This window comes from Equus asinus, chromosome 16 (assembly GCF_041296235.1).
Source record: "Equus asinus isolate D_3611 breed Donkey chromosome 16, EquAss-T2T_v2, whole genome shotgun sequence".
Classification (NCBI taxonomy): domain Eukaryota; kingdom Metazoa; phylum Chordata; class Mammalia; order Perissodactyla; family Equidae; genus Equus; species Equus asinus.
Genome location: NC_091805.1, coordinates 46,416,993 through 46,433,442, shown reverse-complemented (window position 1 = coordinate 46,433,442; position 16,450 = coordinate 46,416,993). Strand labels below are relative to the sequence as shown.

Below are 16,450 nucleotides of genomic sequence, written 5' to 3'. Positions count from 1 at the left end.
ATACAGAGGAAAACCAGAAATTAAAAATCACTGGCATTCTGGTTAGTCAGAGATAATCACTGTAAATAATTTGGCATATGCCCTTCCAGCCTTTATTTTTGGCCATACGTAGACACTTGTATTCATTGTTCAAATTTGGATTTCTTTGATTATTAATGAATTTCTTTCTTGGTCATCTATAGGTCTTTTTATAAATTATCTATGCATATCTTTTGCCTGTGTTCCTAGTGAGGAGTTAATATTTTTCTTATTAATTTTTATATATTAGGGATATAATTCTATGCCTGTGACTGTTCCATATGACCTCTCAGAACTAAGTAGAAGAATTTGAACGGAGGAGATGACTTGCCAAAATCCTTTATAGCTTGCCTATGTGTTTGACTAAATTGGACATTCAGCAGAAGGAAGATAGGCTTGATTAATAGCTAAACTGGATAAATAAGAAAGTAAAAGGAGGCAGCAGCATCACCAGCTCATCTATACCTATTCTCTCACTCCAGTATGGGCAAGATATTCTCAAGGCCTCGACAGTCTCCCTCAGGAGAAGTGACTTGCAATAAATGTAATGTGAATGCCTCTTCTTAGATCACAAAATGACTGCTGTTGGACCCTAATTTTCAACTGTTTGTTCCATGAGGAATGCCATAAGTAGCTGTTTAGATCTCCAACTGTTGACTGTTTTTTCAGTGAAACGTTCTCCTTTGTCTTGACTGGTGAAGATGGGAGCCGGTGGTTTGGTTACTGTAAGAAGCTCTTGGTAAGTACTAGACGTAGGCTACAGTTGGAGTTGGTTAGGGAACAATAGAATCAGACTAGGAACTTCAGAAACACTAACTCTAGATGAGTTTGAACGCTACTCAGTGATCTGTATATTAAAGAAGCTATGTTACCTTTAAACAGTAAAAGTGGGGCCAGCCCCGTAGCCAAGTGGTTAAGTTCACACGCTCCGCTTGGGCGGTCCAGGGTCTCACCAGTTCAGATCCTGGGCGCAGACAAGGCAGCCCTCATTAGGCCATGCTGAGGTGGCGTCCCACATGCCACAACTAGAAGGACCCACAACTAAAAAATATATATATACAACTATGTACTGGGGGGATTTTGGGAGAAAAAGCAGGACGAAAAAAAGAAGATTGGCAACAGTTGTTAGCTCAGGTGCCAATCTTTAAAATAAAATAAAAAAACAGTAAAAGCTAGGTAGGGGTTAGCTACAGAGTGTTACAGAATGGAAAAGGTGTGGATTGATTTTATTTGATTATTTGTAATAGATGAAGAAACCACTGACACAGTGGCTAAATATCAGTCTGGGTGTATTTGAGGAATGGAGTACAATGAGCCAACTGAGGGAGCTCTGAGTTACTTTCTTCTTGCTTAGATGCCTCCACTAAACCTGGAATAAATCCTGCTATCTTTTTAGCGTTTTCCCATGTTTCGGTGTTTATTGAGGATGAGAGCCTTGGTTCCTGCTCTTTGCTAAAAAATATTAATAGTCCAAATAAGTAATGACTTGTGCTGCTTACTTTTTGCCTTGTTTTTTTCTTTTAGCCAGAAGGCAAAGGGAAGCGACTCCCTGAGGTGTACTGCATGGTTAGTCGCCTGGGCTGCTTCAACCTTTTTTCAAAGGTAAGTGGAGAACGGGTCCTATGAAAAGTGCTGTTCTTTCTCAGTGCTCAGTTTTTGTTTCTGATGACTTCACTAGGCAATGTTAAGTGGCATAGTCTTTAGAAAGGATTTCTCATTAGTAAATTAGAACCACAGATATAAAAGCTTAAATTTATATCTTTAATCCAGATGCTGTTGCCATGTCATCCTCATTTTGGTTTGCTAAACCTCCCAACTTAAAGGAGAACATAGACTGAAGCTTGTCTTGTCTCATGTCTTTCCCACACCCCAAAGTGCAGGATATCATTGTCAGCATCACCTTTTTGGCCCCTACCTTAGTGAAATTAAAAGGGGCTCCTCTTCTAAAAATAAGTTGATTTATTTTAGAAACTCTTCTTGGGGATATAAGGATATCCTCAAGAGACATGATGCCTTTAATAGCCCGTTATTGGTTGCAGAAGCTATCTGTCTTAAAATCTCTTGGAGTTATTTTCAAGTTTGTACACCAAGTTCGGCAATTCCTTTAATAGGATTCTTTTATGTTTTGGAACTGAGTCTGTAATAAAATAGCATGTTTTGTGTGTGTAGATTCTGGATGAAGTAGAGAAACGAAGAGAAATGTCTCCAGCCCTGGTTTACCCATTCATGCGCAGTGTCATGGAAGCTCCTTTCCCAGCTCCTGGACGCACCATCACAGTTAAGAGCTACCTCCCTGGGGCTGGAGATGGGGTAAGTTAGCTCATTTTGAAAAGTTTTGATAGCCGCCAAAAAGCAGGCATTACACTAATAGGCAGAGTTTCCAGAAGGCTCAAGGCATGGTTTTCCTTTCCATAAACTGTGCAGAATGTGTTGTAGTCCCACAAAGCACTGGAGAAATATCCAGTTCATCTGTGAAATAATTGATCCTGGACCCAGGAACCAGAGATTTTCTACCATTCATAGATTGAGCCCCTTTGTAATGACAATTTCAGTGTGATAAATGAAGATTATACATACTTATTGTCAGATGGGATAAAGGATTTTACCAGAAATTTACAGCACAAAAATAGGGTATTAGATCTTGGGATTAGTGTAGGCAGCTTTACAGACTCTCTGTGACAGTCCTTCTTTCGTGAATTTAACCTGTAAAAGAATGACAGGATCCATTAGTGTTGTCATCAAGGACTGTTTTCCAACCTCAGCTCTTGTGAATCAAATTCTTCCTTTTTAGTCCATTGAACTCTGCCGACCACTGGATTCCCGATTGGAACACGTTGACTTTGAATGTCTCTTTAAGTGCTTGAGTGTGTGTCATCTCATCCGCGTGTGTGCCTCTCTCCTTTTGGAGCGGAGGGTGATCTTTGTTGCCAATAGCCTAAGGTGAGAAATAAGTAAAATATGTCACTTTATACTGATATTTTACTTGTTTTTACTATTTTAAAATTTGGGCATATTAAAAAACTATAGGATCGCAATTACCTAATGCTATAGTGACGTGGATAATTCCAAATGGTAAATAATTCAAAAGCTGTTTGCATTAGACTATAGCAGTAACTTTTGGGGGTTGCAATTGGCCTTTGTAAATGTGTTTTGCTTGAACTATCGTTAAAAATTGGTATTGGTTTTCTAAGTACACATTAATTTTTAGCAATATGAATTGTGAGAAAGAACTGGATTGAGATTCAAGATTTTCAGTAAATTAAGTTAAAAATTTAAATAAAATGTTAAAAGTTAATGAGTAATCACAGAATTGTTAATCTGTGATCACTAACTGGCATCAATTTGTAATTCTGTAACATAATATCTGAAATACCCTGTATGTGTTGCTCTGTATGTGACACCATTTACTTTCTCCTCTGGCTAGCACCCTGTCAAAATGTGGCCATGCTGTGGTTGCCACACTGTATCCGTTCACCTGGCAACATACCTACATCCCAGTCCTGCCAGCATCTATGATCGACATTGTGTGCTCACCTACTCCGTTCCTTATTGGAATCCTGTCTTGCTCCTTACCACAGCTTCAGGAATTACCCATTGAAGAGGTGAGATGGGAGAAATAGTATCTATGAAAAGATTGGAGGCCTAACAAATGAAAACAATTGATCTTTAAGAGTGATGGAGTTGTCGTTAATTAATACTTATATATGTTTATTATTATTAATACATTATGCTATCATATTTTTTGTATCTTTTTCTTTAAAGTGAGAAACATTCTATAGTACACATGAATCCAAAGTTGTGTCTTATGTACAGTAGTGAAGCATGGGTTCATTCTTGTGTTATTTTGAAGGGTAGGTCTTTATTTTTTTAAGTCAAACACAAAAACTACTCTGAGTTACCTTAAAAAATTGTTTCACATACAACACACATATAGATAAGTGTCTAAAACAAAATGTACAGTTCAGTGAATTATCACAAAGTGAATGCTTATGTAACCAACATTGGAATAGAATGGAAACATTACAGCAATGGAAACAGTGCCAGTACCAGAGAAGTCCCCATCATGCCTCCTCCTAATCACCATTCCCTTCCCCCACCACAAAAGGAAACCACTATCTTGACTTTCATGCTGTGCATTTACTTGTTTTTCTGTATAGTTTTACATCCTCGGCATGTAACCCTAAACAATATATTACAGTTTTGCCTGGTTTTAAGCTTGGTATAAATGAACTCATATTGTGTGTGTGTATATATACTTTGTTTGGCTTCTTTTGATCAACATTATGTCTGTAAGATTTATCCATGTTGATAAGTTTAACAGTAGTTTGATCATTCTAATTGTGTATAGTATTCCATTGTGTGAATGTACCATGATTTTCGTATCCATTCTGCAGTTGATGGACGTTTGAGTTGTTTCTAGTTTGGGGTTATTATAAAGAATGCTGCTATAAATATTCTTGTCCATGACTCTTGGTACATATATGCATGCAGTTCTACGTGTATATACTTGAAAATGGAATTGCTAGGTCAGGAGTAAGCATATATTCAACTTTAGTAAATAAAGTCAAACTGTTTTCCAAAGTAGTTGTGCTAAGTTAAACTCCCTCCAGCAATGTATGAGAATTCCTGTTGCTCCACATCCTCATCAACACTTGTTATCATCAGATTGTGTATTTTGGCCTAATCTGGTAGGTATATAGTGGTATTCTCGTTGTGGCTTAATTTACATTCCTTGATTACTGTTGAGGGTGACCATCTCTCTATATGTTTATTAGCCATTTGAATACCATCTTTTGTAAAATTCATTGTCTGTCATTCTACTGCATTGTTTACCCTCACTGATTTGTAAGAGGCCTTTTTATATTGTGGATTCCAGCCCCTTTGTGGCCTGCCTTTTCATTCTCCAAGATGGTGTTTTTGTTAATGCACAGAAGTTCTTAATTTTAATGTAGTCAAAAAATTATCAATCCTTTCTTTTATGGTTAGTGGGTTTTTTTGTGAGCTGCTTAAGTTTTTCTTTATATTAACTTCATGGTAGGGCCGGCCCAGTGGCTCAGCAGTTAAGTGCACACATTCCTCTTTGGCGGCCCAGGGTTCGCTGGTTTGGATCCCGGGTGCAGACATGGCACCGCTTGGCACGCCATGCTGTGGTAGGTGTCCCACATATAAAGTAGAGGAAGATGGGCATGGATGTTCGCTCAGGGCCAGTCTTCCTCAGCAAAAAAAAAAAAAAGAGGAGGATTGGCAGCAGTTAGCTCAGGGCTAATCTTCCTAAAAGAAATTAAAAAAAATAAATATGTTAACTTCATTGAGATATCCTCCTACATTATCTCCTGGGAGCTTTGGAAAGTTTATTATTTTTCCTTTAATTTTTGGTTCTGAATCCTGGGACTTGATTTTTTTGTATATGATAGGAGGTAGGGGTCATTTCATTTTTTTTCATATGGATAAACAACTATCCCAGTACCATTTCTTGAAAAAACTATTCTTCCCCATTACTCTGCTGGATTAACCTTCCCCTCACCCCCACCAGTTTTATTGAGGACATATAATTAGTTTAAGGTGTACAACATAATGATTTGGTATATGTTTATATTGTGAAATGATTACCATAATGTCTAGTTAACATCCATCACCTCACAATAGCTTTTTTTTTCTTGTGATGAGAACTTTTACAATCTGCTTTCTTAGCAACTTTTAAATATACAATAGAGTATTGTTAACTATAGTCACCAGGCTGTACATTATATCCCCAGGACTTAGTTATCTTATAACTGGAAGTTTGTACCTTTTGACCACTGTCACCCATTTCACCCATCCCCTACCCCTCACCTGGCAACCACCAGGTGATCTATGAGTTCTCTGTATCTATGAGTTTGGTTTTTTAGATTCCACATATAAGTGAGATCATATGATATTTGTCTTTTTGTGCCTGACTTATTATGCTTAGCCTAATGCCCTCAAAGTCCATCCATGTAGTCACAAATGGCAGGATTTTGTTCTGTGTTATGACTGAATATTAGTCCATTTTATTTTTTACCACATCCTCTTTACCTGTTCATCTGTCAGTGGACACTTAAGTTATTTCCACCTCTTGGCTGTTGTGAACTGCAGTGAATATGAGGCTGCAGTGAACATGAGGGTGCAGATACCGTTTTGACGTGGTGATTTCCTTTCCTTTGGATATATGCCCAGAAGTGGGATTACTGGATCACATCGTAGTTCTATGTTTAATGTTTTGAGGAACCTTCTTACTGTTTTCCATAGTGGTTGCACCAGTTTACATTCCCACCAACAATGCACAAGGCTTCCCTTTTCCCCACATCCTTACCAGCATTTATCTTTTGTCCTTTTGGTAATAGCCATTCTCTCAGGCGTGAGGTGACATCTCATTGTGGTTTTGATTTGCATTTCCCTGATGATTAGTGATGTTGAGCACTTTTTCATGTTCCTGTTGGCCCTTTGTATGTCTTCTTTGGGAAAATGTGTATTCAGTTCATCTACCCATTTTTTAATCAGATTATTTGGGGTTTTTTGCCCTTGAGTTGTATGAGTTCTTTATATATTTTGGATAATAACCCCTTTTCAGATATATGATTTGCAAATATTTTCTCTCATTCTGTAGATTTCCTTTTCATTTTGTTGGATAGTTTCCTTTGCTGTGCAGAAGCTTTTTAGTGTGATGTAGTCCCCACTTGTGTATTTTTGCTTTTGCCGCCTTTGCTTTTGGAATCAAATCCAAAAAATCATTGCCAAGACCAATGTCAAGATGCTTACCCCCTATCTTTTCTTTGTAGTTTTAGAGTTTTGTAGTTTCAGGTCTTACATTCTACTCTTTAATCCATTTTGAGTTGATTTTTGTGTATGATTTAAGATAGGGGTCCAGTTACATTTTTTTGTGTGTAGCTGTCCAGTTTTCCCAACACCATTTATTGAATAGACTGTCCTTTCTCTATTGTGTATTCCTGGCTCCTTTTGTCATAAATTAATTGATTTTGCCTGCGCTTACTTCTGGACTCTCTATTCTGTTCCGCTGATCTGTATCTCTGTTTTTCTGCCAATACATACTGTTTTGATTACTATAACTTTGTAATATAGTTTGAAATCAGGAAATGTGATGCCTCCAGCTTTGTTCTTCTTTCTCAAGATTGCTTTGGCTCTTCGGGGTCTTTTGTGGTTCTGTATAAACTTTAGGATTGTTTGTTCTATTTCTTTTAAAAATGCCATTGAAATTTTATTAGGGATTGTATTGAATCTGTAGATTGCTTTGGGTAGTATGGACATTTTAACAATATTACTTCTTCCAGTCCAAGAGCGTGGAATATCTTTCCATTTATTTGTGTCTTTTTCAGTTTCTTTCATCAATGTGTTATAGTTTTCAATATACAGCTCTTTCACCTCCTTGGTTAAATTTATTCCTAGGTATTTTATTCTTTTTGATGTGATTGAAAATGGGATTGTTTTCTTAATTTTTTTTCATATTGTTTTTTATCAGTGTATAGAAACAGAACTGATTTTTGTATTCATCTTTTTTTAAGCTTTTATTATGGAAAATTTCGGATATATGTGAAAGTAAACATGAGTGAAATAAATCCAGTCACTCTACTTCAGTACTTACCAAATTATGGTTAATCTTTACCCTTATCCATTCCTTTCTCCTGTAATATTTTGATGCATATCATGACAATTTCATCTCTAAATATTGCAATATGAATCTCTATAACATAAGAGCATTTTAACATAATCACAATACCATTATCACACCTAAAAAATTTAGTAACAGTTCCTTAATATCAGCAAAATCTAGTGTTCAACAAATCTCCAGTTATTTCCTAAATTTTTAATAGTTTGTTTGAATTGCATCCCAAATAAAGTCCATACATTGCATCATTTGGTTGGTATGATTTTTCAGTCTCTTTTAAAATAGTATCCACCATCTTTTTTTTTTAAAGATTGGCACCTGAGCTAACATCTGTTACCAGTCTTCTTTTTCTTTTCCTCCTCCTTCTCCCCAAAGCCCCCCAGTACGTTGTATCTTCTAGTCATGAGTGCCTCTGGTTGTGCTATGTGGGACGCCACCTCAGCATGGCCTGATGAGCCATGCCATGTCCGTGCCCAGAATCCAAACCGGCAAAACCCTGGGCCGCCAAAGCAGAGCACATAAACTTAACTACTTGGCCATAGGCCGGCCCCCCCCCCCATCATTGTTTTTTTTTAACTTGCAGTTTATTTGTTGATATATTGATGAGTTAACTTTTAAATGGACTACAACTTCAAGTTACTTTTGTTTAAAATTACTCCCATTGCTTGAAAGAATCAAAACACTCTTCCTAATCTAGCAGTGCCTAATGTATTTCTCTGTGAATGTCTCTGGTTTAACTTGCCTGGCTCCTTTATCCCATAGGTACTGATAGTTGATCTCTGTGCAGACAAGTTCTTGCAGGAGGTGAGTGACAAAGGAGGCGATTACATAATGTTTGGGAATAATTGGACAGAAAATATGTGAGAGTACTTAGCGAAGATGACTCAGGCAAGACTTTTAGTTCCTATACATATTTGACTTAACACTGTGGCCAATCATACAAGATTGACCTGAAAAATGTGGCTTGGGTTTATAGCTGTCCATCTCAAAGAAGGAAGGAGGAAACATTAAATGTCATTCTCAGAAGAGGTAACTCCCTTCAACTCCAGATGAGTTGATGTATAAGCTTCTAATTTAATTAAATTTAACAAGCATTCAGCACTGATTATTTCAGATATTCTGTTAGTCAGCCAGAATCTAAAGATGATTAAGACACAGTTTGAACCCTCAGGCCTTATAGTCTCATGTGGGGGAAGGGGAGCAGACATACTCATAAAGTTTTAGAAGTGGTATAATAAGAAATTTGCCCCCCAGTAGGGGGCAAAAAAGAAATGGTCATTTATTCTGGATATTGAAGTGGAAGGAAGCGTTAGTAAAGCCTTCTTAGAGCGGTCCTCTGTATGTAACCTGCATATAGATTTGTGAGCACTGAACACAGGGTGAAAAGAATGTTTCCTAAGACTTTGTCTTTTTTCAAAATCAATTAGCTCATCACACTTGAAACACCATATGTTTAGGGATGACTTTAATATAGCGTTAAGACTTGTAGATGAGTAGATAAGCGATATTTGGTGGAAAAGTGCCAGAAAATTTTATAAAGTATGTTATTTGTTTTTTAAATATAGTTAAGATATATACACTATAAACATCATAGATTCTCCTCAATGTAGGGAAGGAAGCTTCAGACAAACTCTTCAGCCAAAATATATACAAAGTCATCTGTGGAATTTTGGGGACCTAACTAGTACGTGTTTGAGACTTTCTTTCTCAAAGCTCATGAAAAATCTCAATTTCTTCTTTTAAGGTATCTGATGAGGATGAAATTCTACCACCTAAACTCCAAGCTGCCCTGATGCAGATTTTGGAAGAACGCAATGAAATCTTGGCTCAGGAGCAGAATTATTCACAAGGTATGAGACGGTCTGAGGACTTAAGGTCAAGGCAGTAAATATTTGCTGAATGCCTAGCACACTGCTAAAGGATATACAAAAGTATATACAAGGATATACACAGTAGTATGGAGATACTACTGGGGATATATAAAATTAGTATGAGATGGCCTGTGCCTTGAAAAGCTTATAACCCACTCCTTGTTGACCCTCAGATGTGCCAGGTCTCCTGTTTCAGGACTTTTACACTTGCTTAGTTCCATTTATGGAATGCTGTTTCCCCAGATATCCACATGGCTCCTGCTCTTTCTTTCTTCAGGTCCGTGCACAAATGTTACTTTCTCAGTAAGACCTTTCTTGACTGTCCTGTTTAAAATTGTACCTGTTCCTTTAGCACTCCCTGTCCTCCTCCCCGACCTTATTTTCTCCACAGTTTTTATTACCATCTGATGTGCTAGAATGGAAGTTCTGTGACAGTAGCGACTATATATTTTGTTTTCTATCTCCAGTACTTTAAACAGTATTCACTAAATAGGTACGCAGTATTTGTTGAATAAATGGGTGAATATTTGTTGGATGGCTTACTCTGTACCAGGCATTGTGCTAAGCACTTAGCGGACATCTTATTTCATTCTTGTAATATCCTTATGAAGCAGGTATCATTATTTAATCCCCATTTTACAGATGTTCCTTATTTACTGATAAGGAACATTAGGGAAGGAGCAGGTTTAGAGGAGTGATTAAAAGTTCGGTTTTGAATATTAAGTTTGAGATACCTATTAGATGTCCAATCCCTAGCAGTCATCCAACTGGAGATATCAAGGAGGCATATTTATCCATGCATTGGAATTGAGAGAAAGGATTTGGGCTAGAGACATACATTTAGAAGTTGCTATTTTAAAGCTGTGGGGCCAGAGGAAATAACCCTGTAGAGTGAGTATAGATAGAAAATAACAAAGATTTAAGGATTGTGCTCTGGGTTGGATGGAAATCATGTGATTAGATTTCCAACATTTGACAGTTGGGAAGAGGAGAAGAATCCAGCAAAGGAGACTAAAAGGAACAGCTTGTGAAGTAGGAGAAAGACCAGGTCAGTGTATGTGAAAAAATACTGTAGAAACTGAATGAAGAAAAGTATTTCACCAAGGAAAGAGCAAACAGTTGTCTAATTCTGCGAAGAAGTCAAGAAAGATGAAGAATGAGAATTGACCAGTGGATTTGACAGTGAGAAGGGCGTTGGACACCTTAGTAACAGTAGATTCAGTGAAATCGTAGGAAGAAAGTGAGATTGGGGAAGTTTCAAGACAGAATTAGAATGACATTCAGCTTTTTATAGAATTTTACTGAAAGTACAAAGGGCCAGGAATAGCTATAAGACACTCCTGAAAAAGAACAAGATTGAAGGGCTTGCCCTACAAAACATCAAGTTAATCATAAGTCATAGTAATTAAGATTGTTTGTTTTGGGTACAGAAATAAATAAAGCAATGGAAAGAAAAGAGAGTGCACATGCATAAGGAAACTTGATTTGTGTCAGCACCAGCATTGCATATCAGTGGGAAAAGAATGAACCATTCAATAAACAATACTAGGTCAATTAGCTTTCATTATGAAGAGGAATGAATATGGATCTATATACCTACTGTACTGGCAAAAATTAAAAAGTCTGACAATATCACATATTGGTGAGAATGTATAAATTAGTTTAACTACTTTGGAAAAACAATTTGGTATCATCTAGCAAAGTTAAGGGTATACATATCTTACAACCCAACACTTCAATTTTTAGATAACTGCCCTAGAGAAACTCGTGCACATGCTAACTAGGAAATGGGAGAGTGGGGCAGAAGTGTTGAGATAAAAGCAGTGATGGACCTGTGTTCTCTGCTGTAGAAGGAAAGAGATGAGAAGAAAGTCTCTTGAACAAAATATAACAAAAATTTAGATTAGAATCAAAATGTAATGCTGGAAGAGACCTTCGAAATCATCTAAACAGCCACCTCATTTTATGGATATGGAAAGAGAGGCTACAGAGTTAAAGTGAGTTGCCCACTATCATACAGCTGCTTTGTGGTAGAATTCTGCCTAAACCTAGGTCCCTGGTTTCCAGTCCAGGGTGGAGTCCATGGAAAAGAGCAAAAGACATTGTGAAGGAAAAAACAATACTGTTTGGATATGGAAGAAAAGGGGGAGTCTAAGTTGAGTCTGAGGCTTGAGCCTGGAACCTGGAAGGCAATATATTGTAGTATGTTAGAGTAGTTAAGAATCTCCTGACTTGGGAGTCCAGCAGCCTCTCCACTCTAGCAGATGAGATGACCCTGGAGAATGTCTTGGTTTTGAGCCTCAGTTTCCTCATCTGTAAAAGAGAAATAATAATACCTACCTCGTTGGATTATTACATTTGTAAAAGCACTTAATACAGTGCCTGCCATCTTAAGCACTCAATAAATTATGATTTAGTATGGAATAATCATGGTGTAATATGAAATGTGAAAGTTGAGAGAGGAACTGATTTGGTGGAGAAATATAATGAATTTGGTTTGGGACATGTTTATTTGTTTGATTCATATTCTACAGATTTCCCCAAAGGACTTGATGTGATGACTTGTAGACAAATGGAATTTAAGTGCTATGAGACAGCCAAATGATGATCACCCATAGGTAGCCTGAAAATTTAGATGGTGAATTGTGGTGAAATATCAGAGCTGGAGATCTAAAGTTGGGAACTATCAACATGGAAAGCCAGCTTTATTTCTATGCCAGTTAGCTCTTTAAGGAAGGGAATGTTGAAGAGAAGTAGTGTGAAGACCATGTTCAGGAAGAGGAAGAGGAATAGGAGGCAAGAGAAAAACAAATGTTTTGTCATAAAGGCAGGAGAGGAATCAGGAAATCCGGAGAGCATAAAGTAGGAGACAAGAGAAATAAGGTCGGCAAAAATGCAGCGTAGAGTTTAAAGGAGGATAAAAATAGAAAAGCAGATTAAATTTGGCTGCTCCTCACTGGTGGCCTTTGAAAGAGCCGTTACAGTGAAATCATAAATGAGCAAGCTAGGCTGAAAGATGTAATAAGAGTATGTGTGGGAAGAAAATGAAGGTAAGAATATAAGCCATTTGCTTTTTGCAGGTCATGGACAGTGCAAAAAACCAAGAATGAGGATTCCTACATTTATACTCAGTCCTCATTTACACTCAGTCCTTTAATCTGTGGTTTCCTAGGCATCACTTTCATAACCAGAGCCAGTGTTCCCAGAAACACAAAATTTAGGGGATTTTTTTCTTTTCTTTTTTTTCTTTCGTTTTGCAGCAGATGTGACACTCAACTCTCTGGTGTCTGAAGCATTTGTCAGGTTTTTTGTGGAGCTGGTGGGACATTATTCTTTGAGCATGACCGTCACTGAGCACGGGGAGCGTGTATTCCAAAGGGAGCCATTCCGTAAATCCCACACCTCCCGAAGTGTACGCCACTTCCTGGATCTCTTCATGGAAACTCAGATGTTTGCAGGATTCATCCAGGACCGAGAGCTTCGGAAAAGTGGGGTGAAAGGTCGGTTGCATCATAAAGTTCTCCCTTTATATTTAGTGAGCACTTGAAAGGCTTGAAAATAATATAAACTAAAATACTGTAAAGCTACAGTGGCTCAAAATCTGAGTTTATTATGGGAAATATTTATTTTGTAATATTGTTTTAGCTGTGGAAGTACATTGGTAGTGAGCAGAGTTTTATTTAGGTGATTTTCAGTCTTGAGTGTTGGACACTTTCACCACTATGAATTTTGCTTGCAGGTTTGTTTGAGGTCCGGGCCCTCCAGTATTTGGAAACAATTCCTGAGTCTGAGCCCAGTGGGGTGAATAGAATTTTGCGAAGTCTTGGTGAGTTGCTGTTTTCCTGTTAGATAAATGTGGCTGAAAAAGCTTTGGCAGTAAGCATGCCTCATCATAAAAGCTTTATAATCAGATCAAGAATACAACCTGAAGTAGGCTGACCAGAAACCATGACCCTAGTTCCAAAGTGTTTTGGAAAAAAAGAAGTGTCTTTCTCAGAGGCTGAGATTATCCATCAGAGTTGTCCATGGGCCTGTGTTCCTCTGATGAAGCTCCATGATAGAAGAATTTGAATATCATGAGTATTAATCTTTTTTACAGCACATCCCTGGGAGAATCTTATAAAACTGTGGACCTTTTTCCCAGAAAAATATACTTAGAGCGTGCAAACAAATTTTGCATATAATTTTAGAGTGTTCATGTACCCCCCTAAAGCCCATCAGTGGACTTCAGATTAAAAACACCTGGTTTAGAGGGCATCTGAGGCAAAAGAGGAATTCCTGCAAGTCTCTAATTTTGCACTTCATAAAAAAAAGTTTATGATTTTTCAATTTTAGTCAACTTTTAATTATCCAGTATGATATAGGAGAACAGTAGTGTAGTAGTCCTGTAAAACAATGAAGAACTTATATTCTATGGTATTTATATTGGTCTTTGAAACATACGTCCCTAAGTAAAATTGGGCCCTATCCTTAACTAGCTGAGAGACAAGTTATGCCTTGGGCTGTTATTTCATCTTTATACCATGGGGTTAGATTAGATCAGTAGTTCTCATCTGTGACTACAATATTATAATCTCTAGGGAGTTTAAATAAAAATCACCCCCTGGCCTGGGTCCAAGAAATCTCAGGGGAGCAGGCCAAGTGATTTTAACATACAGTTAGGGTTGAAAACCACTGGATTAGATGATGTCTGAATTCTCTTCTACCTCTACCATTAGACACTTGCAGAGTTTTTTGTGGTTAAAAACAACTGATAGCTTGAGATGGCAGCTTACCTGGGCTGTCCTGAATGACAAGGTTGTTAATCTCTTGCCTCAAATAATGTACAATAAATAAAAATGAACTAATGAGAGTTCACTCTACTTTTTTCTCCTTTTTAGGAAGTAAAATGAAGTTTCTGCAGAAGAAATGAAATCTTTGATTGGCTGTCTCCATCATAAATAGAATAGAAAGTGCCAAAGAACATATTTCCAAGTCAGGATTCCCTGAAGTATCTACAAAATTCTTGAAAGTTGAAAAGTTTACAGAGCGGACCAGGTCCTTGGAGGAGGATTCTCCTGTTGCTGCCGTAGTAATCACTGGAGAATTGTCGGGAGTAGTCTGGAACCAATGCTGTCTTTACTCCGCCTCCTGTTTTTTTTAAGTATTTGATTCTTGGGTTCATTCTTTGCGTTTTGTGAAGTCTTTCTTTCTTTGCTTAGTCTATGAAGGCACTTGTCTTTTACAAGGGAAATACTTAGTGTTGCATTTTTTAAAAAACAGCTCAAATATGAGCACAATGAGAGAAACGCTGAGTTTAAGGTACTAGAGAGGCATGCTAGAAGTGGAGAACACTAGCCCTATACACGTGATTCTCATCACTGAAACACCACGGCAGCTTTAAACCTATGGGCTGTTTGAGCTGAGCTAAGGAATATACTCATCGTATATCTCCTTTTTTTTTGGTCTAATGTTCTGTCCGGGGGAATCTCACTTATGTGAAAGCCCTAATTAGCACTGTTACTGAGTATCTTATTCAAGTAGACATCTTGCAGCTCCTCCTCATTGTGTGGCACTTGAGTAGCTTGTCCCTCATGTGTCAACATTAAACTTTGTGGAATTATAGCTATTAGGAATATGTCCTTTCAAGGGCATGAGAACTACCTTTTTCTTTTTTTTTTAGTGTCCACCATGTGCCATGCACTTTGGTACATGTATGTCTGTCATTTTTTTCAGTCTTTAGATCAACTTTATAAGATATTTGCATCTCTATTTTACTAATGAAGAAACTGGAATTCAAAGAGGTTACATAACTTGCCCAAAGTTAGACAACAGAGCCAGAACTGAAGCCAGGACTACAAGTTTATGAACACAGAGAAAGTTGATTAGTCCTGCAGATGGAAATTTGAGCTCTGTGAGATTATAGCTATTGAAAAAGTTTTCTTTTAAGCTGAAGTGTACCAGAGGCAACTCTCAGCTATGAGGATAAGGGACTTCAAATTATGGGTACCTAGATGAGACTTTTTTTTGGCTCTAGAGTTGTTGGACTTTTTGCTCTAATTAATTAGACTCTAATTAATTGGACTCAGAATATGGATATTTTGTGGACACACACCGTATAATCACCCCAACCCTTAATATCTAAAGTGGTAGTAGTGATTGGAAAGAGGAATTTGTCAGTGATAGTACAACTTCCACTGATAAATGCTATAGCAAATGTCTGTTTTCAACTCCTACTCGTGGTTTTAACTGGCATAAAAAAATATTTATTCAAACTTAACAAAACCTTACAATTTGTGTTATGATACAATTTATTGATTTGTACAGTATTGTCATTACAACCCATTCAGGTGTGCATGAATGAATCTGAAGCAGACATCATTTAAGCCTGGTGCTGTGCATTATAATAACTATAGATGTGGGTCCAGAAAATAGAACTGAGTCCATGTCTTTTAAAAAATGTTTATTAAGCAGCTTACCCCAGTGGGGCTTTTACCAGACATCTCCCCATTTGGTCTCTTCTGACACATCAACCCTGAGGGAACAATTAGTAATTGGGAATTCAGTGTTTATAAACTGGGGGTAGGAGGTTTACTGTGGTAGATCCTGGCCATCCCTCTGTGAGGAGACCTTTGCTTCAGGGATGGGGGTCTTATTTTATCCCTATCTGAAGCTGCTTCCTTTTCTTAGGTCTGTCTTATTTTGTTTTTGTAAAGTATTATGAATTCTGGACATGTTTGTAAAAGAATTGCTCAAGATTTGTATAAAATGTTGTTTACGGATCTTTTAATGAATAAACAGAAAAATTCCATGGATCTCTTGGAGAATTTTAAATAAAACTGCTTAAGAAGTAAAGATCTTTTACTTCAATCTAAAGCCAGCACATATATCTAATGGTAGATTAAAAGATAACCCAAATCGATCCTAGATTAACCAGGCT

At 37.4% G+C, this 16,450-nt stretch overlaps 1 protein-coding gene across 8 annotated transcripts in view; it reads left to right on the top strand.

Moving 5' to 3' along the window:
- Positions 1 to 16,365, top strand: part of DENND2C (DENN domain containing 2C) — a 72,824-nt gene extending 56,459 nt beyond the window's left edge. For 5 of the 8 annotated variants that reach the window (XM_014848227.3, XM_044748965.2, XM_070487071.1 and 2 more), the window contains 10 exons: positions 688 to 757; positions 1,543 to 1,620; positions 2,188 to 2,328; positions 2,810 to 2,958; positions 3,443 to 3,620; positions 8,423 to 8,464; positions 9,405 to 9,510; positions 12,792 to 13,031; positions 13,271 to 13,357; positions 14,412 to 16,365. In XM_014848227.3, the coding sequence (XP_014703713.1) occupies positions 688 to 757; positions 1,543 to 1,620; positions 2,188 to 2,328; positions 2,810 to 2,958; positions 3,443 to 3,620; positions 8,423 to 8,464; positions 9,405 to 9,510; positions 12,792 to 13,031; positions 13,271 to 13,357; positions 14,412 to 14,443 (1,123 nt within the window). In that variant the 3' untranslated portion in view covers positions 14,444 to 16,365. The remainder of the gene's footprint in view (positions 1 to 687; positions 758 to 1,542; positions 1,621 to 2,187; positions 2,329 to 2,809; positions 2,959 to 3,442; positions 3,621 to 8,422; positions 8,465 to 9,404; positions 9,511 to 12,791; positions 13,032 to 13,270; positions 13,358 to 14,411) is intronic. The other 3 variants (XM_014848228.3, XM_070487072.1, XM_070487073.1) reach the window with 1 other exon arrangement.
- Positions 16,366 to 16,450: the final 85 nt, after the last annotated feature.